General features: G+C 39.5%; 3 protein-coding genes and 1 long non-coding RNA gene across 5 annotated transcripts; 2 read left to right on the forward strand and 2 right to left on the reverse strand.

Moving 5' to 3' along the window:
• Positions 1-4,878: 4,878 nt before the first annotated feature.
• LOC136446554 (uncharacterized) lies at positions 4,879-6,552 on the forward strand. The gene is made up of 4 exons (XM_066444985.1): positions 4,879-5,403; positions 5,531-5,624; positions 5,952-6,209; positions 6,350-6,552. The coding sequence occupies exons 1-4, from the start codon at positions 4,930-4,932 to the stop codon at positions 6,364-6,366; spliced, it is 843 nt and encodes a 280-aa protein (XP_066301082.1). The 5' UTR covers positions 4,879-4,929; the 3' UTR covers positions 6,367-6,552.
• Positions 6,553-7,898: 1,346 nt separating this feature from the next.
• On the reverse strand, positions 7,899-11,376 carry LOC136446624 (TLC domain-containing protein 4-B-like). 2 transcript variants are annotated; one of them, XM_066445099.1, is made up of 7 exons: positions 10,920-11,089; positions 10,329-10,430; positions 9,820-9,878; positions 9,589-9,689; positions 8,996-9,069; positions 8,442-8,558; positions 7,899-8,081 (listed from the first exon to the last, which is right to left on the reverse strand). In XM_066445099.1, the coding sequence occupies exons 1-7, from the start codon at positions 11,072-11,074 to the stop codon at positions 7,910-7,912; spliced, it is 780 nt and encodes a 259-aa protein (XP_066301196.1). In that variant the 5' UTR covers positions 11,075-11,089; the 3' UTR covers positions 7,899-7,909. The 2 variants fall into 2 exon arrangements, with proteins under 2 accessions (XP_066301196.1, XP_066301197.1); XM_066445100.1 differs by lacking the exon at positions 10,329-10,430 and having other exon boundaries at positions 10,920-11,376.
• A 2,960-nt stretch (positions 11,377-14,336) lies between these two features.
• On the reverse strand, positions 14,337-18,317 carry LOC136445697 (p53-induced death domain-containing protein 1-like). Its single transcript, XM_066443831.1, has 7 exons — positions 17,986-18,317; positions 16,785-16,967; positions 16,102-16,409; positions 15,195-15,762; positions 14,944-14,983; positions 14,578-14,835; positions 14,337-14,381 (listed from the first exon to the last, which is right to left on the reverse strand). Exons 1-7 carry the CDS (start codon positions 18,220-18,222, stop codon positions 14,368-14,370), a joined length of 1,608 nt encoding a protein of 535 aa, XP_066299928.1. The 5' UTR covers positions 18,223-18,317; the 3' UTR covers positions 14,337-14,367.
• Positions 18,318-20,255: 1,938 nt separating this feature from the next.
• Positions 20,256-24,022, forward strand: LOC136445979 (uncharacterized). Its single transcript, XR_010757478.1, has 2 exons — positions 20,256-20,557; positions 23,687-24,022. It is a non-coding gene; the product is annotated as an uncharacterized lncRNA (long non-coding RNA).
• The last annotated feature ends 1,315 nt before the right edge of the window (positions 24,023-25,337 follow it).

Genomic DNA, 25,337 nt, shown 5'->3' on the forward strand with positions numbered 1-25,337 from the left:
TATTGGCTAAATAGGGAATTCCCGTAATATCTAAAGGAATTAAACAAAACGGTTTGTATTATTCATTTTAAGGTATGCAAAGACATACAACGTCAATGGTAGGTACGTTGACGTAAAAATGACGTCATAGAATGGCGTCATGTGTTGTTAGCGATCCCTTGGGATCCGCCATCTTGGATCAGCCATTTTGAAATTTTTAAAAATCCTTTTTTTCCACTTTTGACCCCAAAGGACGCTGAAATAGACTAAAAACGTTAATCTAAATGTTTCTGATAAAGAAAATGTCAGGTATTGACGATTTTAAGGGCGAAAAAGCCTGCTGATACCTGAAATAGTGATATAGTCCGCCATCTTGGATTTTGGCTGATTACGTCATCAAATTAGTATAAATTATGAATATTAGATCAGGAAAGTTACATCTAATTACATGTTATGTTATACATGAAGGAAAACTAGTTTAGTTGTGCAAGAAAACCCGAGAAATATCATTATTTTCAAAATATTAATGATTTTTGCATAAAATGCCAGTCAGAAACCCGTTGCCATGGCAACATGGAAAAATGATAAACTTAAACCATTATCATAAAATTGTTGCCAACAAAATTTTAGGAAAAGTCACCAAGTTTGGTTGTCCTAGCATACATCGTTCGGCAGAAATACGATGTCAAAGTTGGCGCGGGCACTTTTAGCCCCCCCCCCCCCCCAGTCTGGATAGGGTTAATATGAGTTGTTTACTCTGCTCTCCGCTGTTACAGCATGAATCCACCCCACTTCACGCGGCAGCTTCAGGAGGACATGTTGGTGTTGTTGAACTCCTCCTGAAGGCTGGAGCACAGGTGGACAGTAGGGATAAGGTAAGATATGATTTACATTACTGGTAAGTTTTGCGTCATTTAAGGTAAGTGTTAATTACCTGGACGAATCTAGGCCTCACTTACCAAGTAAAGTCATCTCTGCTCTCCGCTGTTTCAGTATAAATCCACCCCGCTTCACGATGCAGCTTCTAGAGAACATGTTGGTGTTGCTGAACTCCTCCTGAAGGCTGGAGCACTGGTGGACAGTAGGAGTAAGGTAAGGTTTGACGTACATTACTGGCACGTGGTAAGTTGTCAGGTTGAACGAAATCCAAAGTAGGTGTTGATTACCATGACTGATATAGACCTCACTTACCATGTGTTGTCAACTCTCTCCGCTGTTACAGTTTGAATCAACGCCACTTCACCATGCAGCTTCAGGAGGACATGTTGGTGTTGCTGAACTCCTCCTGAAGGCTGGAGCACAGGTGGACAGCAGGGATGAGGTAACACAATGTGTGCACTAGTGATGCGTGACAAATTGCACTCTTACTGTTATCGATTAAAGACCCACTATGTAGTTTTAGGCCAATACAGAAAGTAGATTTTCCTACTGTTTCTTTGCATAGCAAGCTTTATCAACTCTATAGAATTGCTTACAGATATTCAGGAAGGGAGGTTACAACATCACTGCACCATACCAACAACTTTAAAAAACTGTTATCCTCCATCCAAAACAACAATGTTGTTTTTTATCTACTATTGAGGTGGTGTCCGGGAGTTTTTGTTTTGTTTTTGTGCAGTTCACAAATACCAAAAATAGACGAAATAATGAAGAAAATATGCTGAAAAGGGGTTGTACATGTCAGTACCTGCCATTAACATTAAGATTTGTTCACAAGAATATTTTCAATTTTTGCGCCAAAATCCTACATAGTGGGCCTTTAAGCACACCATGAGGCGTCATAACTTTGGCTAATTTTTGGATCCACTAAAACCCCTGCAACATCGACGTTCTAAAATTTGTAATGCCTGCTGTTTACTATGTAGGCTAATGAGACGCCGAAAGACAAAGCAGAGCGGAAAGACGTCGTCCAACCTTACTATTCTTCTATGGAGAAATTTAACATCCTAGAACGAAGGAAGATGGTTCTTGAGCTACTTACCTCGGGGAAGGTGACTAGGTATATACGCAGGTATATTTGTACAATATAGTTGTTTCGATTTCAGATCAGGCCCGCTCTCCCGCGGAGGGAGCCACAGTGCATTCTGGGAGTCCCGGGTGCCATTCACCAGAATTTCGCCTGGAGGCGCAATTCTCCCACGATGTTTGATTGGTATTTCTGTAAGCTTTGTGGATACAGAAGGGCTTATTCTATTAATCGTTTCTTAAAAGACGCACCTTATTTATAGCATACTAAAATACATAAGTCATGTACTTTACTGTAGACATTTGATCCTTCCACAACATTTATCATAGGAAAAAAAACCATTGGTCAATATTGAAATCATGGTTATGTTAGAACAAAACACAATAATTCGGTTTCTTTTCAAAACATATGGATTTGCTAACACATGTCCATGATTATGTTTTTCTCTTGGTATCGATCAATAGTTTTATCAACTTTTCAGGGCATCGTTGTCGGTTTGAAAATCTTAACAATATCGTTGCTGGTTAGGAATTTAAATAATACATATTTGGTAGGTGAATTTCAAAGGGTTCAAACCATACATCGTGCCAATACCACAAACGTATGTACATTGACATTGCTTTAGTGCTTTTTTCGCATTAGATAGATAACATGTTTTTTAACAGTATGACTTCTGTCCCAGCCCTTGCAGGCAGAGAATGGACTCGGATGGAGGTGAACTGCAAACCATGTCTTGTACCGTCAGCATTCCACGTGAAGCCGTTACCATGGAAACAGAATTCACCTGTCAGGTCATCAACCCCAATGACGTCACTCTTCCCCTGAAGGGTGGAGAGATGTTAATGAGTGACGTCATAGAGCTGGGCCCGCACGGGACAACCTTCCACAAACCAGTCACTGTACAGATGCAGTACAGCAGCACGTCATCAGGTGGCGCTAGGGAGACTGTCATGTGGGTCACAGAGGACAAGTCACAGTGGACGGAGATAGAAACCACCCAAAAGGCATGTAAAATGGGAACAAGTCTTTTTCGTTGCAGTATCATGTAATTCTCGAGTAATACATAAGGCATGTACAATTCAATTTTTGCTAATGTCAGTTTGTTAATCTAATTCAATTTTAGAGTGAAGACAAGCTGTCAGTGTCAGTGGACCACTTCTCGATATTTGCCGTCATCAGCCAACCTATGCAGGACCGGTTTTCTGTGTCTACGGAAGGGTGCACTCTGACGTCATCAACACAATTTGGTATACAAATAACCTTCCCGGAACAGGCAATGGACACACCTATAGAAGTCAAAGTACAGGTCAGGGCACCAGATATATATGCCAATTTACAAATAACTTTGAGCAATTCAGGGACGAAACCATGACATACTTTTGTTACTAGTATACTGCCTTTTGGATTTTACAGCTTCCTTGTAAAAGTTGGTGGTCTTTTTTTAGAGTGAATTGGATATCTCTTCGATATCATGCCGTTTTTTTGCTGCCCGACTTAATAGAGATATACTGTTTAAGGAATCTGCTTGCTATAAAAGTCCGTGATGTCAAACTCATGCGTTATGTCTTAAAACAATTATATAGGTGCAGGAAATCTCAAAAACTGAAGTTGATGACATCAAGGTGAAAGACAAGTCTTCTCGTGGTCTTATCTGCACCAGTCCGATAGTTAAAGTGGAGACTATTGCGCATTCCATCATTACGTTCAACAAACCAGTCACACTGTGAGTCCCGCATCCCCAACACTACATGGCCGTTCAACATGAGGGGCCCACCAAGCTGAGGGTGATGTCGTGTGAGGAGGGGGCAGATGACTGGATAGACGTGACAGATGACACTAACATCCGGGGTACACAAGAAATTGTGGAGTTTGAGGTCACTCACTTCACCAGGTACTATACCTGTATCGTTACTTAACTGTCACGAAATACAGTCCCAATAACATGTAGCTGGTTATAAGAATTTCCATGTCACATATGATTGCAATTACAACAAGAGTTCGGAGACCTCAAATCCCCATGAAAAATACATTATGCAAATTAGGCCCTCATTTGCATAATTTATGACTATGTTCACTGTCACATATAACTTCCAAATGCCACAAGTAATTCCAGTTGTCTACCAATATGGATGAATTACGGTATTTTCGCATTAATTATGCAAATTAGGTCTTCATTTGCATAACTTTCATTCATCGATGTCCCTTTATTTCTCAGTTACATATGTTTGCTTTAGAACTGTCGTACCATTTAACGGAGAAGGTTTATAAAATGCCCCCATTATTTATGCAAATTAGATTCTGATTTGCATGTCATGTCATTATATCAAGTAACACTTAAGCTATGCACATAATAGAAACAAGTATACAGGTTTGGTTTTATATCCCTTTGTGGTTTGACTTGCCCTAGTTTTGAAACTAACAGGGGTAAGCTGCCACAACATGCCTAGAATGGAAATCTAGACTTTCCTCATTACTTATGCAAATCAAGTCCCAATTTGAATAATTTGCACTTCATTGTGTACATAAATATGGAAATCTATCGTTCCTTTATTTGTCCAGCTATTCTCCTTTGGAAGATTTTTACAAAAACGCCAATGCAGTTCCAGAGTCACATACCCGTAGGCCCAAAATCGATATTGACCTTTGTTTTTTCCAACACCTACCCACGTACCAAATATTTATACAAACCATCCAGACGTTCTTGAATTATGTTGACTACAAGCATCCGGACACATACACAAACACACATGCAAGCACGCACGCAGACACGCTCAGAACAATATCTAGTACATGAATAACCTCGGTCTAAACTCAGAAGAAATAATATAAGATCGGTGTTTAAGCTACACAATGATGGTAAACCTTCAAATTTTTTTCCTAGATGGATTGTACTCGTTGTCGAAGACATCTATGATGACCAAGAAGAACTTGGACCAATTCCATTACGTCTTTGCAGATGGCTTCACTGTCGACCCGTACAGTTCATGTTGCTGCAGCGGGAGGACAACGCAAACGAAGTTGTCATCGAATGTGCCCCAGCCAAACTTGCAAAAAAGAAATTTCGGTCGAGAAAACGAGAAGGCTACACAGGTCCTCTGCCTACTGGCTCCGTAAATCTCTTTGAAGGGCAAAAGGTAGAAGTTATCTTGCAAGGAAACGTGTCACTCGGCCCAGGGAGCAAGAAGAAGCAACAGATGACCTTCCATAGCGCGAGGGACAATCGCATTCACATGCAGGTCATTGCTATGGCATCCAAAGATGAGAATGGTTTAGATGGCAACGGAAATGTAATGTTCTATGCAGTTCCGCGGGTGGAAATTGAATGTAAGAAAAGATCTAGAGCTCGCACGCTGAAGAAATCTGTTGGAAAACATCAGAAGCCGGCTCCAGAGGAACAACCTGAGCCGGAATTTCTTTGTCAGCTCCCAATCCATGTGCCAAGCAAGGTTGCAAAAACGGTAAAATAACTTATACTGATTGATTCTAATGATCTAGATAGATTCTAGTCCTATATTAACAACGCCCAATCAGTGTGCCAAATAGACAACGGTAGAATGAATCATTATTATCTTTTTTTATCTGCAGCCTCCAGATGGGGCTGCCGGCGGATCCCCATCAACATCATCATCATCACTATCATCATCATTGCGGTCGACCTGCTGGGAAGCCACATCAACAGGTACTAGAGATATTTCATAACTTATGAATTCTATGAAATATAACTGATGCTACAACTACTGCTAAAACTACAATCGCAAAAGGATGATAGAAGTTTTACAATTCATGAGATAAGTATCTGTGCTGAGTAAAATCATCGTATTTTGTCATCTCTTCTCATGAGGTAATTGATCGTGATAAATAGATAACTGAATCATCTATGGATGAGAGAGGATTCTCGTGCTACAAAGTCTTTCATTCCATTATATTTCTCAGCCAGTGACACTTATTGGGTATCATAAAAAACATTTAGTATCAGTGCCAAATAGATATACATTGTGTATTTTAGGCGTTGGTACGTACTTTCACTTCATCAAGGAAAAGGTGGCCCCGGATTGGAAAGACCTGGCCGTTCTTCTCAAATTCGAGGGACCTGATATCAACAACATTGCCAGCAGAAACAAAGACGGCAAGTCCAGCTGTTTGGACATGCTATGGGAGTGGCGGAAGCTGGAAGGAAACGCCGCTACAATTGACGTACTGATGACGGCCCTGTCAGAGGCAAAACTGCAGAGCGTTGTGGATGGTTTAAGGAAGAAATATCCAGGTATTTCGATTTTCTATTGCAATCAGATTATTTGCATGCAACAGTATGGCGTATTACAACGGCTGGATATTTGAATTGGTCAATGGTGTGAGTGTATATCAAACATACTGTATCTGACACAGCTTGTTTTAACTTTACAGAAATAGCCTGCCGGTAAGAAGAGTGTCAAATTCGCGCTGAGGAGGTAAGTAAAAGAAGTGTCAAGAAACAAGAAAGTGTACATGTTCATTAGATCTAATAATTAAGCTACCATGATCTTGTACTTACTATTGTTGTTACTTTCTTATTTAAGAGAATTCAGCATGAGAAATGTTTTCGAAAACAGCGTTTGTAGGAGTAAGGAACATGTTATAAAGTATTTTGCTTGTCATGATTTTCTTCTAAACCTCCATATTTCACTTGTTTTTCAACAGGTCCAGATTCAGTCACGATAGCAACAATTACGACTTGTGACAGACTTGTGTTATAACTCTGTCGGTGTTTATCCATGTAACAGAAGGAATAGAGTTTGGATTATTTCTGTTTGTTTAGAATATTGTCTACATAAGAAGGTTACTGCACATTGTGCTAGTATGCTGTAAACAATGCTGTTCTGAAACTGCCACTGATTTTCATCGTGTGAAGAAGTTGCATTATGAAGGCATCGTGTATGTCAAACAGTACAAGAAGTACCGAACAAATTATATTGTTGAGCTAGATAAGACCCCAAATATTGAGTATGCCAACTTTCGAGATGTATGGTAGATATCGTATCATTTGAAGAGCAGTTTCGTTCATTTAAACAAAGACCTACTGCCAATGGATTTTTTATACATCCTTTTGATACATCAGTATGTATAATCAAAGTATTTTCGGTTTGAGTTTTTAAATGCATTTCCTGACGCTGTTATAATGATACATTCAAATTTACCATTGCTAAAGCTCAATGTTTAACATCTAGTGTGTTTTGAGTGTAACAATGTATATCAGCCATATGATTTCTGATAACTTGTTTAATATTACAGACTGTAGGTTTTAACATATACCTGCGAAGGAAAAAAACAAACTAACAGTTGTGATACTCTCTCTCTATATAGGGGACAGTATCTATATATGTATATATCATAACATTTTATCAACATGTGCCAATTGTAATATGAGATAGTGGATTCGACGGATGTCAATTTTAAGTTTTACACTAGATTACTTCTAAGTACAATTTTGGTCAATCCAATGGTCGTTGCTAGTAAGCATTGTCGTTTCTCTGCATGTTAGCATTGTCGTTTTTCTTGTTCTATCATCGAATCAATATGCATGATAGGAGAAACAAAAATGTAAATCTATTGGTCTTCAGCTGTAATTTATAAATAAATCTTTCGGGTTTCACATCTTCTAGTTTGTTATATCATGGTATTGATTTTCGGTAGTAGATAGATCTTTGATGTATGGAAGAAGCGGTATGGGAAACCTATACGTGCGATTAGGAACTGCAGTGGCCTTTTTGTCGAAAACGTAAAAAATGAATGTCTCGTGTCATCAAGATCTGGATGTATTGTGCAGATATTGAACAATTTTGAAGATTAAACGTATTATGAACATGTCTGCATATGGATATACGTTTTTTTGCAAGTCAGTAAAATATGATATCAAGTGATATGGCACATTCAAATATAGTTTGAACTGTACTATGATAATGCACTTTACTTTTTAAAGCCAATAGTTTAGTCGTCCTTTTTTGAACCTGAAATGACCTTTGGTATCATTCTGCACATAAGACCATACCAGTACAAGTTAATGAACAGGTAGAATTGGGAGGCGCACACAGATGCAACTACAACTGGCAACTCAATCGTGTAGAATTCCTTTGTCAGCAACAGGGATGTCAACGGGATACTGTAAAAGATCAGCATCAAATTAACTTCATAAACTAGAATTTTAAAACACTAACGTTATAGCTTCAGCATTCTTTCATGAAATATACAAAATCAAATATGATTGCATACAATATGTGAAACGTTTAAATGAACGTCTAGCGATGATATTAAAGACAAAATCAAAGACATCTGGACCTAACATGAGACCACATTCTCAAATACTGGTCCACACCACTAGTATATTAAACACATATTTGTACAAGTTTAAATAACATAACGCATTGAATGCGCGAGATAACGCATTGAATGCAGGTGATTCAAATAGATGAGAAAATGAAGAATTTGTACTCATATTGCAATGTAAATTGTATGTACTTACTAAAAATCAAATATCAGCAGCCAGACTCGTACGTAGGAGAAGGACAGAAAAAAGGCGAGGTTGTTGACTTTGTTCACCGTGGAGGATTGTGGGATACCGAATTCTTTCAGCAGTAGTCTAATTATAACAAAAACAGATTTATAACGTATATCATTGCTGAATAAAGACGTTAAAAACAAAACCATATGATTATACACTGTTTGCCTTTAAATGAAGATTTTTTTTCCGTTAGCCACTGTGCCAGGTTCCGAACAGGCTGTTCTGTTTACTGTGACGTCACTAACGGAATTGAGCTTGATTTCCTGGCGTCAGGAATCAAGAAGTACTGTTAGATAACATATGTTCACTGTCAAATAACATATGAAGGTGTATATCATATACAACATTGAATAATATGTTCACAGTTGAATATGATCAAAAATTGTGGTATTCTATTATCATTGGTGCCAAGTATCTCTGTTTTTGTTAGAAAGGTAACTATTTTAGGGTCATTCTGAAAGTGTTTATTTACCAATGATTGTTCTTTTTCTTCTCTATCAAAGGAATCCACCCACCTTATGTTTAACCAAATGGTTGAAAACTCAGTCGCTACGGCGAAGTTGGCGAAGGCAGGTAAAGAAGGGTAGACCTGAAGTACAGAGCAGATCATTTGCATCAAAAACATTACTTGGCTACAGTTATACCAGTAATTGTTATAACTAACTCCATGACAAGTTGGAGGTTTTGTTTTGGTCTGTCTGTGTGCATGTGTATCTGTCTATGTGTCTGTGTTTCCAGATATTTGTGGTCAGCATAATTTTTAATTATTTGATCAAATTTGATACTTTAGGGACTTCTTGCTGGATTGTTACGATATTTGGTATGTGGGCAGGTGTTGGCCAGGTCAATATTTGCATCTTGGTCTGTGCCCTTGTTTAGTGCGTTTTTTTTTTACAACAGTCAAGTAGAATCTAGTTCAGATCGGACAGAGTTTAACAATACAGTGTCATTTTAACTACGCATATTTCGAGATATAGAATTGAAAGGAAATTAACCGCCATGGTGTTGGAGATAGATTTGTTGTCATTTACCTTTTTTTTAAATCGTGATGTTTGAAAGGACTATATACTATATGGTTATAGTAGGGATCATTTGTAAAAATACTCACACAAGTCACCAACGTTGCGTAGCAGGTGATGACATGATGTACGACGAAGGTAAACCAGGATACACCGGAACGGCCGACGACCACGATATTGACGACACTTTCTACACATACGAAAATACAAATTCATTAATGAATATATACACGTATATATCATTGCACAATGCCTACTTGAGTACAGCCAATGTAAGTTAGTATTAATCAACGACATAATATTTTCTAAAAATCGCTTACCTCCAGTAGTGTAACCCAACAACAGTGCAGAGATGTAGCGAACTGTAGGACTGTCGTACCTACGTGTAGAAAATAACAACAACAAGTTAATTATACGTATAAGGATAACCTTATACTAAGTATGTAGCTGTGCCGTTAAATATACGTATACCATACAACTACATTGCATCCTCGTCAGTATGTGCATCACTTACAATTACATATTTTCAATACCAATCATATACATGTTTTTGTGTGAAATTGGGTTACACTTAGCATCTATTCGACTATTTCTTACCCACGAGTAAAATGCACGAAGCTCACTTTTAGGTTATACGTTATATGTTTATGTATGGTGAAAATGACTGAAACAGCGATTCCTAAGTCACCCTCAAAACTTAATGTTCAAGAAAGGCTCGCTTCACTGCGAGTCACACGTAGTCTGTACAATATCGTTATTAGTGTCCATAAGTTACTAATCAAAGTCGACAGTCTGCTCTCCATTTATAACTTGTATTCTATCTACATACCTGAGAATATTGTTCTTTCTTGTATGTGCCAAGTCCTGGTCGAAATGGTGAACATATAGAGCACACGGGCTTACCACAGCGGTGTAGATCAGCGAAGTTGTACTAGATATCGGCCAATTAAGGCAATATTAGGGACGGAAAAGACACAAGAATGGAAAAGTTGAAAATAAAACATGTCGCTACGTTTCCAACGTTTAAAAGCCTTTCCTCGCAAGGTAATTGTCCGAATCATACAACATGGGAACTCAAGAGATTACGCACTTGACCTGAAATGAACTTGTTAACGTACCAACAAAGAGCAACAATGTGTTTTAGCGACCTACCCTTTGTACTTTGTACTATATATTGTACCGTGTTCCATATTTGGATATCCAACGTTCTCTAGTTGAAAAAATGTGACCTGATTTATCCTGTAACAATAATATTGCCCGAGGGTAGGTTTCTCAAATGAGGTCATTGTCCTTGAGCCCATTCCTATATATCTCCTTTTGTCTATCATTCACGGCTCACGTACATGCAAGCAAAAAAAGCGTGAATGTCACCTAGTCTTATACTTTGCTGAAACCTTATGCTATATCATTGTTTACTTACATCATGTGGGCAAACTTCTGCTTGGCTTTGTCCAGTGAAGCGTATCGTTGGAAGACGAGCTTTTTCAGCAAGTATGGTGCCACCTTACCATACACAACAGGGTACGCCAGGAAGGAGCACAAGGCCACAACGAGATAGTGAGAGACGTCCGACATTTTTATCAAGTAGCTGAGACGATGCTTGAATTCAATACAAGTTCTGTTGTCCACTCTTACCTTGCGTACTGGACGAAACAAAAAAAAAACCAAGCCCACATTCCTGGGTTAAACCGCACAGATGCAAGATAACACCCTGAAAAATCATTCTGCCGTCCTATTGGATGAACTGCTACATTTGATTGACAGCCAAGATCGGTCTATATATCATAGGCCACTCCCATTCCAAGGCTGAATGGCACGTGTATCGCTATCTCAGCGCTCATTGGTTAAGGTTGTAGAAAAACCTGTTTGTTCATTACAGTGGGGATTACCCTGGTTGGGAAGCATGTAATTGGTTTAACCTCACTTGCCCGTGTGTAAATCACGTGATTTAACCAAATTGGTCTTCAGGTTTTGTGCATACACTTTGTTTGAGCTACATGCACGAGTTTTGGTATAAAACCTGGTGTTCTCAGTCCTATCGCTAGTAACTGACGAAAGACAGTGGATGCTGTCTGAAACGTCTGACTGTTTCAAAATTTTTAATCTAGTTGCTTGAGTAACATTTTTTGGCACATCTTACTACCTGGATGTCTAACTTTCATCAACGTACATGCACGATTAATTCAGTCGGAGGCAAATAGCTTTTCATTACATAATATCTTATCATAACCACAATGGCGTTAATAAAGTAGGAAGACAAGCATGTTCACATTAGGTGGGCGGTTCTCGTTTAAGTATTATTAATTTGATGTATTTATGTTTAGCCATACCATATAGGTATGCTAAATATATCGAGGGTGGTTTGTTGACTTCTCTAACACTAGTACTGTTCCGGTGTCTCCAGGACTACGTAGCCTATCTGACCTCTGGGCGTGGAGTAGGATTAACTGCAAGGCTGCCTGAACCCCGCTCGACCGGTCGCACCCTTCTGAGCTAGTGTTCTGACTCACTGCTATGGCAACGTGCGGACCAGAAGAATACAACTCGTAGATCGAACTGCACACAGCTGCCTGAGTATCGTATTGAAGTGAATCTCAAATATCGACATACTATTAACATGATTGTGGACAATAACAATGGTAAATAGCGCGTATGTTGTTGTGCCGTTTTAACCGCTGGCGAACAATGATATAGCATAAGGTTTACGCAAAGTAGAAGGCTAGGTGACGTGTTTCTGCTGTGTGAAACATAAAAGTTATGCAGGAATGGGCTAAATGACTGTGTCTCCATCCGAGTAAATCTATCCCCGGGCTGTACTTGTCACAGGATAGTTGAGGTCACAATTATATATATTTTTTTTCGAGAGCGGGCATATACAAATATGGAACATGGTGAAATGGGTAGGTCGGCAAATTTGTTAAAGAATTCAACTTCTGTTTATCTAAAATGAGATCATTGATGTTGTATCTTGCATATTACAGGGTGGTTGAGGTCACAATTGTTATTTTTTTCGATAGCTTGGATATTCAAATGTGGAACATGGTACAATACGTAGGTAGGCAAATTTGATAAAGAATCTACCTTCTGTACATCTGAAATGATATAATTTATGCTGCATCTTGCATATCACAGAATGAATTAGATACTTGTTGGACGTACGTGTTGATTATAACTACTACCTGAATTTAGCTCTTAGAATTCTTGGTACATGGTAAACTATCTAATTTGCAAACGTTCAGTAAGTATAAGATCATTTTCGCGATCGCAGTGCCCGTGTGTCTTTTGTTCCAAATATCTATCTTGTTGTGTACAAATAAATAACCATTGTTGTCCCAAATGTATGATAAATCAATCATTATAATCATGAAATGCGAAATGGTGAGGAAGGTTTAAAAAAATGCTTTGAAGTGGAACTAGAAACCGATCGATCAATCCCAGATTTAGATGATCGAATAGCAGAATCGAGGAATTGGAGGAAGAAAAAACATGATATGGATATAGTAATCAATATAGGGGGGGGGGCAAAATCGCTAGTCCGATTGGGGGGGGGGGGGCGCTAGAGATCTCCAGGGGGAGTTACTTCGGTGGAGGCTGTGGTTGAATCTCTGTGACGCAGGCTAAACAATACGGATACGGTGATCGTGGTGGAGTGACCGTGTGTCTGCAGGTGCTGTCCTTGGTGCTGAAATGGAGGTCTACTACCATGCAACCATCGTGAGAGAAGGTGGATTCCCTCTGCCGCAATGACGCACAGAAATGAGCAGGAGAGGTGCACCGAGGATTGAAATGTTGCAAATGAGTGAGTGCATGCGTCTCTAGAAAATAGTACACATATTTCCATGTCACTATTCAATGGACTTTACGCTTTGATTAACGGAAAGAAAAAAATACACATACATGTAGAAGTAAAGTCATGAGCGACGTTTTAGTCATCTGTGAAATCTATTTGCCTGAATCCCACTTAACCATTCTTAACAAAAATCTATAAAAGATACTGCATGCCACATACATATACAAAGACAGCATCACAAGTGATGGTATATTTTTGATAAGCATGTACACATTAAAACATACGGACCGCACTATGATTTTCAATATAACACACAAAACACACAATAACACACCACCATGATAACCATAGGAAATACCAAAATAATAAAAACAGAAATATATCCTGATCATATTGTTATGACAAATCTTCTGGTAGCAGCCCTTTTCAAAAGAAAATGTATGATATATGGCTTTGTCATACCTCCTGAAGGTTGTCACACTCGATATATTGTTAATCTTATCGTTTCCAACAATGTAATTTCTAATGGCTATTCTTGTATTATTGGACATTCATGAGGTCTATACGCATGTGCTTATCAATAAACAGGTTTCCTCACATGCTGAAATCCTTGCAATTGGTTTACACAGAAGCTACAATTTCAAGCAGGATGTACAGCACAACATTCTATATACAACAGACTTATTTTGTATACATTCTAAATACCTTCAAAAACCATCCAATTCTTTTTAGGTTAAAAGAAAACACGGCAATAACAGCATTAGTTCAAGTTGTATTTGTCGATATCGTGACTGAATCTGTTCCTGTTAAAAAAACAAATGAAATATGCATGTTAAGATGAAGAATATCAATTAAACGACATCATGATAATATACATGTAGTCCCTAATCAATCAAAAATATTTCTATTATGAAACTCTCATAAAAAGTAACAATAGTTTCAGGTAAAAGTGACACTTTGTACAGTTACTGCATCTTCATAGATATAGATAATATTGTTCATGTTGCATCATCAGTGATTTCACGAAACTTCTAATTCTTTCACTTACCTCTTCAGAGCTAAGTTCACTGTCTTCTTATTAACAGTCTATCTCTGTAGGGGTAAAAGGAATCGTTTTCTGATACTATATGTTTAATTTACACTCAAGTGGTAGATAAATGCACACGGAACAAGGCGTTACAAGAAGGCATGCTATTGTATTTTCTTTGATTTGCTTGATATTTGTACTTTCCCGTAGGTATAACTGGGAAAGAATTAAAGAAGATCAATGCAGACGAACATCAAATACCTGGATATTTCTCCCGTAATCCATCCGCAACGTTTTGCAGGTTTGCCTTTGACAGAGCCTCCATCAGAGCTTTGATTGTTGCGGCGATCCCTGTCTTCTTCCTCCATTCCCACAGCATGTCCAAACACCTGGACTTGTCGTCGTTATTTCTACCGGCAATGTTGGTGATGTCAGGTCCCTCATATCCAAGAAAAATGGCCAGGTCTTTCCAGTCAGTGGCCACGTGTTCTTTGATGAATTGAAAGTACACACCTACGCCTGACACACATAAAGGTTATTTGTTTCATGGATGAAACATGCCCGATGAGTCAATACAAAATGAAATCATTTAAAGGCAAAGAAATTTTAAAAATTCTTAGCGCCTACCTGTTGAGATGACATCTTCATCAGGACGCTTTGAGACATCCTATGACAGAAGAACATATTCATTACAATTCATTAAGGTTTATTTCATTATGATCTTAAATCTGAGGGGATGACCAAGAATATACTTACGGACACTTTTGTTGATACATTTTCTTTTGTGGTAACTGAAGAAGAGATATAGATATAATGTTTGGCGGTAATATCATTAACTGTTAGCCTTTAGATGTGGCGACAAAGAGGTGACATTGTACCTTTTGTGGAATCTTGTGTGGCACGTAGATTGGGAGCTCACAAAGATATTGCGACTCTGGAGGTTCCTCTGGACATGGCTGCTGATTCTTTCTCACAGACCTCTTCACCTTGAGAGCTCTCGACTCGACAATTTCTACTCGCGGTACGGCGTAGAACCACACGCTGCCAATGCCCTCTGGACCCTTCTCATCTTTGGAAGCCATAGCAACAACGTGCATGTGAACTCGATTGTCTTTCGTACTGTGAAAGGTCATGTGTTGTTTCATTCTGCTCCCTGGACCGAGTGACACGTTTCCTTGCAAAACAACTTCTACCTTTTGCCCCTCGAATAGGTTGACGGAGCCAGTGGGCAAAGAACCCTTGTAGCCTTCGCGCTTTCTTGACTGAAATGTCTTTTTTACACGTCTTGCTGGGGCACATTCGATGACAACTTCGTTTGGGTTGTCCTCCCTCTGCAGTAGCATGAACTGCACGGAACAACTCTGAAGCCATCGGCAAAGGTGTAACGGAATTGGCCCAAGGTCTTCTTGGTCATCGTAGATTCTCTCGACAACAATGGAGATCCACCTAGATAAGAAATGTACATAAACATAACTTTAACGGGAAAAATATAAACACATTTTGAGTATTACAGGTCACCCAGCACCTTTGCCTCCTGTAATTGTTTTCACCCCAGCTTCAAATCTGCTTGGCCCCCAACCCGTCTGCATTGCCCCCAATGGCCAAGGTTAACCGGCAATGCTCATAGTCGATACGAACATTTTGTAGAAGGTAACACTAACAGCTATGCCACGAAATCTAACGTAGCTGGATGAGAGTACAGTTAACAACAAAATCATCAATTTAATCATATCTGGCAATAGCTTGACAAAAATGTTGTTGTTTACTGTAATTGCTGTTGATCACCTGGTAAAATGAGTGACTTCAAATTCCACTGCCTCCTGTGTAACCCGGATGTTAGTGCTATCTGTCGTGTCTATCCAGTCATCTGTCCCCTCCTCACATGACATCACTCTCAGCTTAGCGGGACCCTCATGTAGAACGTCCATGTAGTGTTGAGGATGTGGGACTCGCACTGTGACTGGTTTGTTGAACTTGAGGATGGAATCCGCCACAGCCTCCACTTCAACTATCGGACTGGTGCTGACAAGACCACGGGAAGCCTGGTCTCTCGCTTTGACGTCCTCAACTTCACTTTTTGAGATTTCTTGTACCTACATTTGTTTTCAGATGTAACATATGAGTTTCAGCTGCTATAAGTTAGGGAATATTTCAGACTTTCACGCCAAGCTGGTCCATATTCTACAGTGTATTACTGTACATATTTGTCATTGTGTTGTATACAATTGTAGAATAAGATGACATTATGCCAATAAGATATCCACTTCACGCTAGAAAATGACCACCAACTTTGACATGCAAGCTATAAGATTAGAAATGCAGTAACGTTAACAAACGTTAACCGGAATTGTTATCTTGATTATTGCGTCACTGATTTGCCAAACTGATAGGCATTGGATGATTTTGGCTTCCTAACTAGGTGTTACTAATTTGTACATGTAAATATATCATTAATCTGATTCCCTGACCTGTACTTTGACTTCTACTGGTGTTGCCACTGCCTTTTCCGGGAAGGTTATCTGAACACCAGGTTGTGTTGATGACGTCAGCGATGCACCTTCCGTCGATACAGAAAACTGGTCCTGCTTAGGTTGACTGATGACAGCGAAAGTAGAGAAATGGTCCACTGAAACGGCAAGGTCGCCATCGCCCTGGTATATAAAAAGAAATTAAATCATTTATTCATTAATTCATTCATTAGGCCACAGCAAGTAAATTTTATGGATGACATCCTCCGCAGACTCCAAAATTAATGAGATAGGGCGAAAAAAAACAAGGCGGGTAAAAAAAAAACAAGATTCCTATATTTTCAAATTTTGAGATCATGAATCTTGTTAAACAAGACTAGCGTCAACAAAATATGATATCACGACCAACAGATCTTTTGTTCCTGTATTCAAACAATGACATTTCATATATAATATAAGACCACCTTGATTCAACACTAAACATGTCATACCATCATGGGCATTCATATGCAATGGAACACCTGAGCAGCAACTATATTCAACTGGGTATTCATATGGAACACTGTAAACACATGCCATCAAATTCAAGCAATTGAGGCTCAACGTTGCTGGATCATATCAAGTAATTGAACAACACAGAGCCTTTGTCGGACATATCATCGGAGGGCAATGAAATTTCGATTTTGTTAGTAGTTCACTTCATTCAAGAACAGCGCATCGGATTACACGTTGTTGATAATAATGGCACAGAAATTACACACTATATTACAAGTTTGGCATGAGGGCTGCACAGTGTCTTCCTGTAAGTTGGTGACGACGAGCAATCTTGTTACAGCTTGCATACACAATAATTGTACAATACACTTGTACAGAGTTTTCACAATTCTTACATTTTCAAATGCCTTTTTATGGCATCTAGAACGTTTTTACGATAGAACTGACTGTAGTTTGCGACAAATTTTATTATTTTCGGTACGTTGACCATTGCCGAAGGGTAAAAAAATCTTCTTTTTTTCAAAATCAGGCGAAAATTAATGGGCGCGCTGATGTCATCCATAAAATTTACTTGCTGTGGCCTTAGCCACGAAAAACGTATTTTTCTTTTCTATTTACAGGTTGCCAACATCCGATGGTAATAAGGTAGATATGATGTAAGCAGAATTAAAAGAAATAGCTACGGAAAAATTTCTTGCGTGCCTACTTTTGTGGTAGTTTCAAGCTCCGTCCATTGTGACATATCGTCTGTAACCCACATGACAGGCTCCACGTCGCCCCCTGCCGGTGACCTGCTGTACTGCATCTGTACAGTGACAGGTTTGTCGAAGGCTGTTTTGTGAGGGCCCAGCTCTATGATGTCACTCACTAACATCTCCCCATCCTTCAGAGGCAGACTGACGTCATTGGGGTCGATGACCTTACAAGAGATCTCTGTTTCCATGGTGACGGCTCCAGGTGGCACACTTACGGTACAGGACGTGATTTGTAGTTTACCTCCTTGTAGGTCCACTTTCAGTCTGTAATGGCTGTGGCAGAAATTTGACATACGTTTATTAAAAAAACATACAAAATCAAAGAACATGTAATACAATCTTAAGTTAATTAACTTGTTGATGAGTAGATTTTACGCATCACACAATGTTAGGATATCTTCTCTTAGCCAATACTATCATATAATGACCAAATGACATTTATAACTCCCTATTACCAACAGAAGAAAAAAATGGATATTTATTATTTCATAAATCTGTTTAATTGAAAGAAAAATAAATCAACTTACTAATCATAAGAGTTTTAGAGTGGGTAACATTAACAGCGTCCAATATTTTTTCACTAATATAGTTGCAATTCTTATTCCGATATGATATTCAAAATCTACTTCTTTTAGAGAAAAAATGGACGGAGACATACTATAATTACAAAAATTTAAAGAAATACCTAATCTACACAAAATTAATAAAGCTGCATACATGCTTACCTAGGCAGCTGCTCCGATGCAAGTAGTTCTAGAATCATTTTCCATCTCTCCATAGAAGTACAGTTAGGGTTAACATATTTCCTTTCTGCCTTGTTTTTCGGTGTCTCGTCATCCTACAGAGCAAAATTTCAAAAGCAGGCATTACCACAGGATTCTTTAGTCATAAGAGTTTTTAGAACAAGTGTGTGCCTTTACGCTTCAGAAAATCAACATGAAACGAAAAGGTTTGCCAATGCTATCTTCCATCAAAGTATGTTTTTTTTTAAAATAACACTGAAGAAATTATCATGCATCACCAGGGCACAAAACACGTTACCTGATCCCTGCTATCCACCTGTGCTCAAGCCTTCAGGAGGAGTTCAGCAATACCAACATGTCCTCCTGAAGCTGCGAGGTGAAGTGGGGTGGATTCAGACTGTAAAAGAGGAGAGCAGAGTTGACGACACTTGGTAAGTGATGTTTAGGTTTGCCAGGATAAGCAGGACCTACATTACATTGAATTAATTAAAAGTTAACTTGCCACGTCCCAGTAATGTACGTCAAACCTTACCCAATCCCTATTGTCCACCTGTGCTCCAGCCTTCAGGAGGAGATCAGCAACACCAACATGTCCTCGTGAAGCTGCATTGTGAAGTGGGGTGGATTCACCCAGTAACTGTGGAGAGAAGAGTTTACAACTCATTGTAAGTGATGTTTAGATTTGTCAGGACAATTCCGACTTAACAAATAACATAATGTGAAACTTGAAAACCTGTCGCGTGCCAGTAATGTGCGTCAAACCTTACCTCATTCCTACTGTCCACCTGTGCCCCAGCCTTCAGGAGGAGTTCAGCAACACCAACATGTCCTTCTGTAGCTGCATGTTGAAGCGGGGTGTATTCAAACTGTAACAGTCGAGATAAGAGTTTATAACTCATTGTAAGTGATGTTTAGATTTGTCACGACAATCCCGACTTAACAAATAACATAATGTGAAACTTGAAAACTTGTCGCGTGCCAGTAATGTGCGTCAAACCTTACCGCATTCCTACTGTCCACCTGTGCCCCAGCCTTCAGGAGGAGTTCAGCAACACCAACATGTCCCTCTGTAGCTGCATGTTGAAGCGGGGTGGATTCAATCTGTAACAGTGGAGATAAGAGTTTATAACTCATTCTAAGTGATGTTTAGATTTGTCACATATATAAACAGATAAGACAATTGACATCAATTGTCTATGAGCAGTTAACGAACTGAACAGGTATCAGGCTTTGTCAAATAGCAATTTCTACAGAGTCTGATTGTACAGCGATGTTGCTTGGTACAGGAATGATTTTCTCAGACGTTCAGTTGAAAACCTGTCGCGTGCCAGTAATGTGCGTCAAACCGTACCCCATCCCTACTGTCCACCTGTGCTCCAGCCTTCAGGAGGAGTTCAACAACACCAACATGTCCTCCTGAAGCTGCATGGTGAAGCGGGGTGGATACATCCTGTAACAGCGGAGAGAAGAGGTGCACCCGGTACATATCCAATTCTCGATAGTAATGGTGTTATAGGCAAAGCAATAAGTGCATAGCTATGGTCTTGAAGGACGTCCTCTCGTCCTCTGAAGACCTTGATTTTACCATAGCTATCGGGAGCGCATTTATTGGCTCCTGGCACACAGGCCCCTGGCGCACAGGCTGATGGGATTTTAGCCGTGACCTGCCGTGAACCTTTCAAAATGGCGGCTGCGATGCCGAGGACGACCATGGACGTTTTTATTGCCACTATATACGGAGGAAATGGGAAAAGGAAATGGGAAATTAACAACCCAAAAGGTAAGACGCAAAACCTGCTTGTTGCAAGTAACATTGCTCTGTATCTCCTTGCATCGATGCAGGTAAGGACAAATCCTTTTGATCGCATAACAGTTATACGTAACTGTTATGGTATACTATATAAATTATTTTACTTGGCGGACCATAACCAAGACTATAACGTTCTTTGTCGGTTCAAGAAGGTCCCTTTGTTGGTAATTGGTACCCTGCAGTCACCTGCAAATAGTATACTCACCATACTGCATGTGTCAAGGCGAACAATGCGATCAGGCATGTGTGCCATCACAAACGTAGGAACGAAATTTACGATGCACTGTGAGTACTGTATAATAACCTAAACACAAACTGAAACTGGATGTGTTTTTTTTTTCCTGACTGGTGCAAATCATGTAGTGCAAGACAACTGACCTTATAGCGACTTAATATGCTTTGTTTTGAATACAACGACAGAGCTAGAAATACCTAACCAGTATCAGCCCTCTCCTGATTGTAATATAAATATATATGCTCGTGACATAATTTTGTTAATAGCCTGGATGCCAGACCCCAAAACTCTAAAATATCTGTTGTGTGGCCACACTATACCTCAACATGATACCCTTTCTGGGCCCCAATGCTATTCATGAGGGTTTCGCCTGTAATAGAATTTTGTTGAGGAAAAGATGGGTTAATAATCTCAATGTGAGGTTGGGCTGGCGGGAAGGCAACTAGTACTGAATATTTTGCTGGGGGATTGGGGTTACTCTCCAAGCAGAGGTCTTTGTCGAGCAGGGTTAGCCTGGTCACCAGTCTCTACGGGTCGGCTTAGGTGTGTTTTACCAGGCCCAGTCTGCTATATTGACCCGCTTCTGTCAGATTGTCTTCTTAGCTGCCATATAGAGTTTCGCAGCCACCGTAGCCACCGTAGTTTAATCCAAGGGCGTAAACCAACACCCGAGCAGGCTATGCTCTCTGGGTGGGCGGGGGTCACTCACAGCGCCGTGGAGATATCGAGAAGCTGCCGATGGTATATACCATCGTGTGGGTATACCATCGGCAGCTTCTCGATATCTCCACGGCGCTGTGAGCAGGGTAGGACCGTAGCAATAGGAGTGTCCAGGATTTTTAACGTCTCTCTCCCTTCACCTCTGCGACAGAACAGAACTCTGCTTCAAGCCTTTTAGATATAATGACTCTCACACACATATGCATTATGGCCGATTTGAAACCATGCACGAAGTCTGACACAGCTTAAATTTACTGTTCATAGTTTCTGGTTGCCCGCTGTGGGTGTCTCTGGTCTCGTCACAGTCCAACGTGTGTATAAACTTTGTAAATGCATGTCCGTTTTCTGCTCTTTCATTCTCCCCATAGCTGACCATGTGATTTTGATACATCCTTGTGCTTGATTTCCTATTGATTTGTTTGTGTATCAGTCGGTGCAAGATGGTTCACTAAACTGGTTCCTGGAGAAAAAAAACCTCATAATGCTCTGACATTTGGCTACTTTTGCAACAATATTTACTTACAGTTCAAAACATGAACACGTTTATTTCAAATACATTGCTTTCATTCTTTTGTCATATTTTGGGAAAATTGAAGTGTTTGTAAACGAAAAACAACAAAAAACACTGTTGTGTCAAAAAGGTTCGCGCAGTGAATTTACTTTTGAGTGTAGACAATAGAGACGGTAGCATGGGTCAGTATGGCTGGCTGGACACTTACCCCAGCTAGTGTGGCAGATGCGGATAATCCCGTGCCAAACAATCAATTAATGGTATGCAGGTCGGGGCAGCGACACCGATTCTGAAAGGAATGCCCCGCCCCTATTCATTTGATGGCAAATATGAAGGGAGAGAGACATTAAAAATCCTGGACACTCCTACCCTACTCGACGGAAACCTACTTGGAGAATACCATAGAATGGGGTAACGTTACCTGTCTTTCCCCTTCTTGGGGGATGGAAATGGAGGTGTGTGTGGGAGGGGGGATGGGCAATGACAGGACCAATTTTTAAAACATGGAATACACGGTTATCTTCCCTGTGCCTATACAATATACTGCTAGTCAGGCCAACAGGCTACAGCATAGTGGCATGTGTATTCTGCACAAAAAAGTAAGGACACAAATGACACTATACATTGTACAAACAAACACACACAGACACAACAGTACATACACACACACACACACACACACACACACACACGCTCAAACACAGGTGTACACTGATCGACGCACAAATACATTGCATACACGCACATGTATTCATACCCTGGAGTCCAGTCTTCTTAGCTTTAGTCTAATACCCAAGCTGCGCTCCTCGCCAAGGAGGGGAGCTTGCAATTGGGTAGCGGACTAAACCTAAGAAGACTGAACTCCAAGCTAATGCATTCAGGCACACTTAGTTAGTGTGAGACTATGGGTAGTTTTGAATTTGTGTCATACAATGGCTCTCTCATTCCAGTTTTATTTATTAATTTTCTACTTGTACCCCTCCCCTTACATCTTGACCCATTTTTTCCTCAAGGAAATGCTGGGTATAAAAGTTCAAACTTCCATACATAGGGTTGAAGCCAAGAAAAGGTAGCCTGCTGAGGTAGCACAACCCACTAGCCACCTACCAGTGTAGCTCCCTTTTTCTGGAAGGCCACATTCAGTGTACGGAAAGTTGCCAACTATGAAATGTTAGAAAAGGATTTCTAAATGATGACCTATATGATTGTTATGCTACATTCTAAAATGTACATGGTGCTAGTTTTGTCAGTTTTTAGAAGTGGAAGAAGAACTACATGTAATTCTAATCTTATACCGGGTAGCGGAGCGCTGCTCAAAGTCACAAAGTTCAAGATATTTCTCTATATAATATTCGGTTTTACATTGTCTAAAATCCCAGCTTACCAGTATCAATTGACAAGTCATGGAAGAAAGTTTGAATGTACATATGTGAAACCGTTGTCCTTTATAATTTACACATGTTGAGGGTCACATTTTAAATTATCAATTTATAATCATGCGTAGGAGTATCCACAGTGGTCGACATTCTCCTTACATTGTAACTCGCTGTAACGAGTAAAATAATGCATACATATGGTTGAATCTACATGTAGGACATGATTTGAATTAAATTCTTCCTTTTTCCTGTCACAGGTCCCAGAAGTCAACACATGGCTGAACCATTGATGTGCATGAAGACAGCAGGCCCAACTGAACCACCCCTTCCCTGTCATGCTAACATGATGATGGTCCTGGCAAGCTACTTAAAACCAGCTTTGAGAAAACAGTTTATACATTTGGTGAAAAAGTGTAAAAGTCATGTGGAGTATTTTTGGTCAGTCCGGTGACCTGTATGTTATATATTATCACATTATATATATATTTCCCAAAGTACTACTGCTATTTGTTTGTAGCCTTGTAAGTGATGTTTTCAACATCAGTTATTAGATAGATAAAGAAATGTTTCAATAAAGTTACTGACGTTTCTGACATTTCAGTCCTAGTGGTGATTCTGTCTTTTCCTGACTGATAATTATGTGCATAGAAGGGTACATGTCATTTCACATTTGACTCAAAGACAGGTCCACTATGGATAAGAATGCAAAGATCATATTCTGGATAATAGAAAGTGTTTATTGACAATGGATATTGTGATAATATAGCCTTGTGTTGGGCATAATATGGTTGGTTCCTGTAACCAATGCCTAAACCACAGAGTGAGCGAAGCCCTGCGTAACATACATGTATAAATCTTGTAATCTTACACAACTTGAACCATTTGTCAAGTCATACATACTCATAGGTCAAGTTAAAATTTACAGGTCCACTTTCAGTATATTCACATTTGTTTCTTTCACAATATGGTGAAAAGCAGATTCAATCAAAATCAGAGAAGGTAAATTCTATAAACAAGGACATCATTTATCAATCTTACTTTTTAACTTCACTCCTCCCCCACCATACTGTACATGTACAACCAGCAGACAAAAAGGAATCATAATGGAGCAATACTGATGGATAATCGTTATGGCAAAATGCACCCTTCCCAATTGGTCAACATCATTTGGCTTCATAATGATAATAAGTCGGTCTAATTTTTTTTTTTTTACTTATAAGCACTACTAACCCTAAAAAATTGGACGAAACAGGAAAAATGTATGCGCTCCACTATAAACGTTGCATCAAAGCAAAAGTCTTGGAATAGAAGGTAATACCTCTATCAAACAGTGTTAACAACCTGGAATGAAATATTTCAATAGCTTATGAAAGAAAAGGCATCATCCTGTTGAGCTCTGTCTTACATGTATTTGCTCGGCCTAGGGAGACACAGTCATTCTGCTCAGATTGTATGGGACTGACGACGCCGGGCATGGCTTCACCTCTCGTGGTTAGCCATCAACTGACTCGGGTTCCACCTATTGTGATCCTCCTTGCATTCTTCCAGTAACAGCAATCAGATCCAATAATGAATAACCAGGATTTTAGTCAAGCCCCCATTACGATGAAAACCGTCCTGTAAGCCTGGCTTAATCATTGATACCAGTATGCTAGAATTCATGGCCACATTTTTCCGACTCAAAACAATTAAAAAAGGGTATGGTTCATTCGTTTACAGTTATATCACACAACAGCAATAAGCCATCACGACACGAAGTGCCTTGTCCACCGTACAGATAAATACCGCCGAGAACGGCTGGGAAAAACATGTTCGCGATCGATTGCGAAAGAATCGTTTTATCTACAGGAAAACTGAAGTTATTTTCAGGTACCCAATATTGTTGACTATCCCGGTTTGAAATATCTT

The sequence above is a fragment of the Branchiostoma lanceolatum genome, chromosome 12, assembly GCF_035083965.1.
Source record: "Branchiostoma lanceolatum isolate klBraLanc5 chromosome 12, klBraLanc5.hap2, whole genome shotgun sequence".
Classification (NCBI taxonomy): Eukaryota; Metazoa; Chordata; class Leptocardii; order Amphioxiformes; family Branchiostomatidae; genus Branchiostoma; species Branchiostoma lanceolatum.

Bases quoted from the DNA above. Each gene is read 5' to 3' on its own strand.
- LOC136446554 (XM_066444985.1), top strand. From the start codon at position 4,930: ATGTTGCTGCAGCGGGAGGACAACGCAAACGAAGTTGTCATCGAATGT. The intron at 5,404-5,530 runs GTAAAATAACTT...TTTTATCTGCAG, and splicing joins CAAGCAAGGTTGCAAAAACG to CCTCCAGATGGGGCTGCCGG. The intron at 5,625-5,951 runs GTACTAGAGATA...TGTGTATTTTAG, and splicing joins CTGGGAAGCCACATCAACAG to GCGTTGGTACGTACTTTCAC.
- LOC136446624 (XM_066445099.1), bottom strand. From the start codon at position 11,074: ATGTCGGACGTCTCTCACTATCTCGTTGTGGCCTTGTGCTCCTTCCTG. The intron at 9,690-9,819 runs GTAAGCGATTTT...TCGTATGTGTAG, and splicing joins GTTGGGTTACACTACTGGAG to AAAGTGTCGTCAATATCGTG. The intron at 8,559-8,995 runs GTGGGTGGATTC...TGTTATAATTAG, and splicing joins ACCATTTGGTTAAACATAAG to ACTACTGCTGAAAGAATTCG.
- LOC136445697 (XM_066443831.1), bottom strand. From the start codon at position 18,222: ATGGAAACAGAGATCTCTTGTAAGGTCATCGACCCCAATGACGTCAGT. The intron at 16,968-17,985 runs GTAGGCACGCAA...TTTATATACCAG, and splicing joins AGCTTGAAACTACCACAAAA to GGCGATGGCGACCTTGCCGT. The intron at 15,763-16,101 runs GTGATCAACAGC...TTTCTTATCTAG, and splicing joins GAAGTCACTCATTTTACCAG to GTGGATCTCCATTGTTGTCG.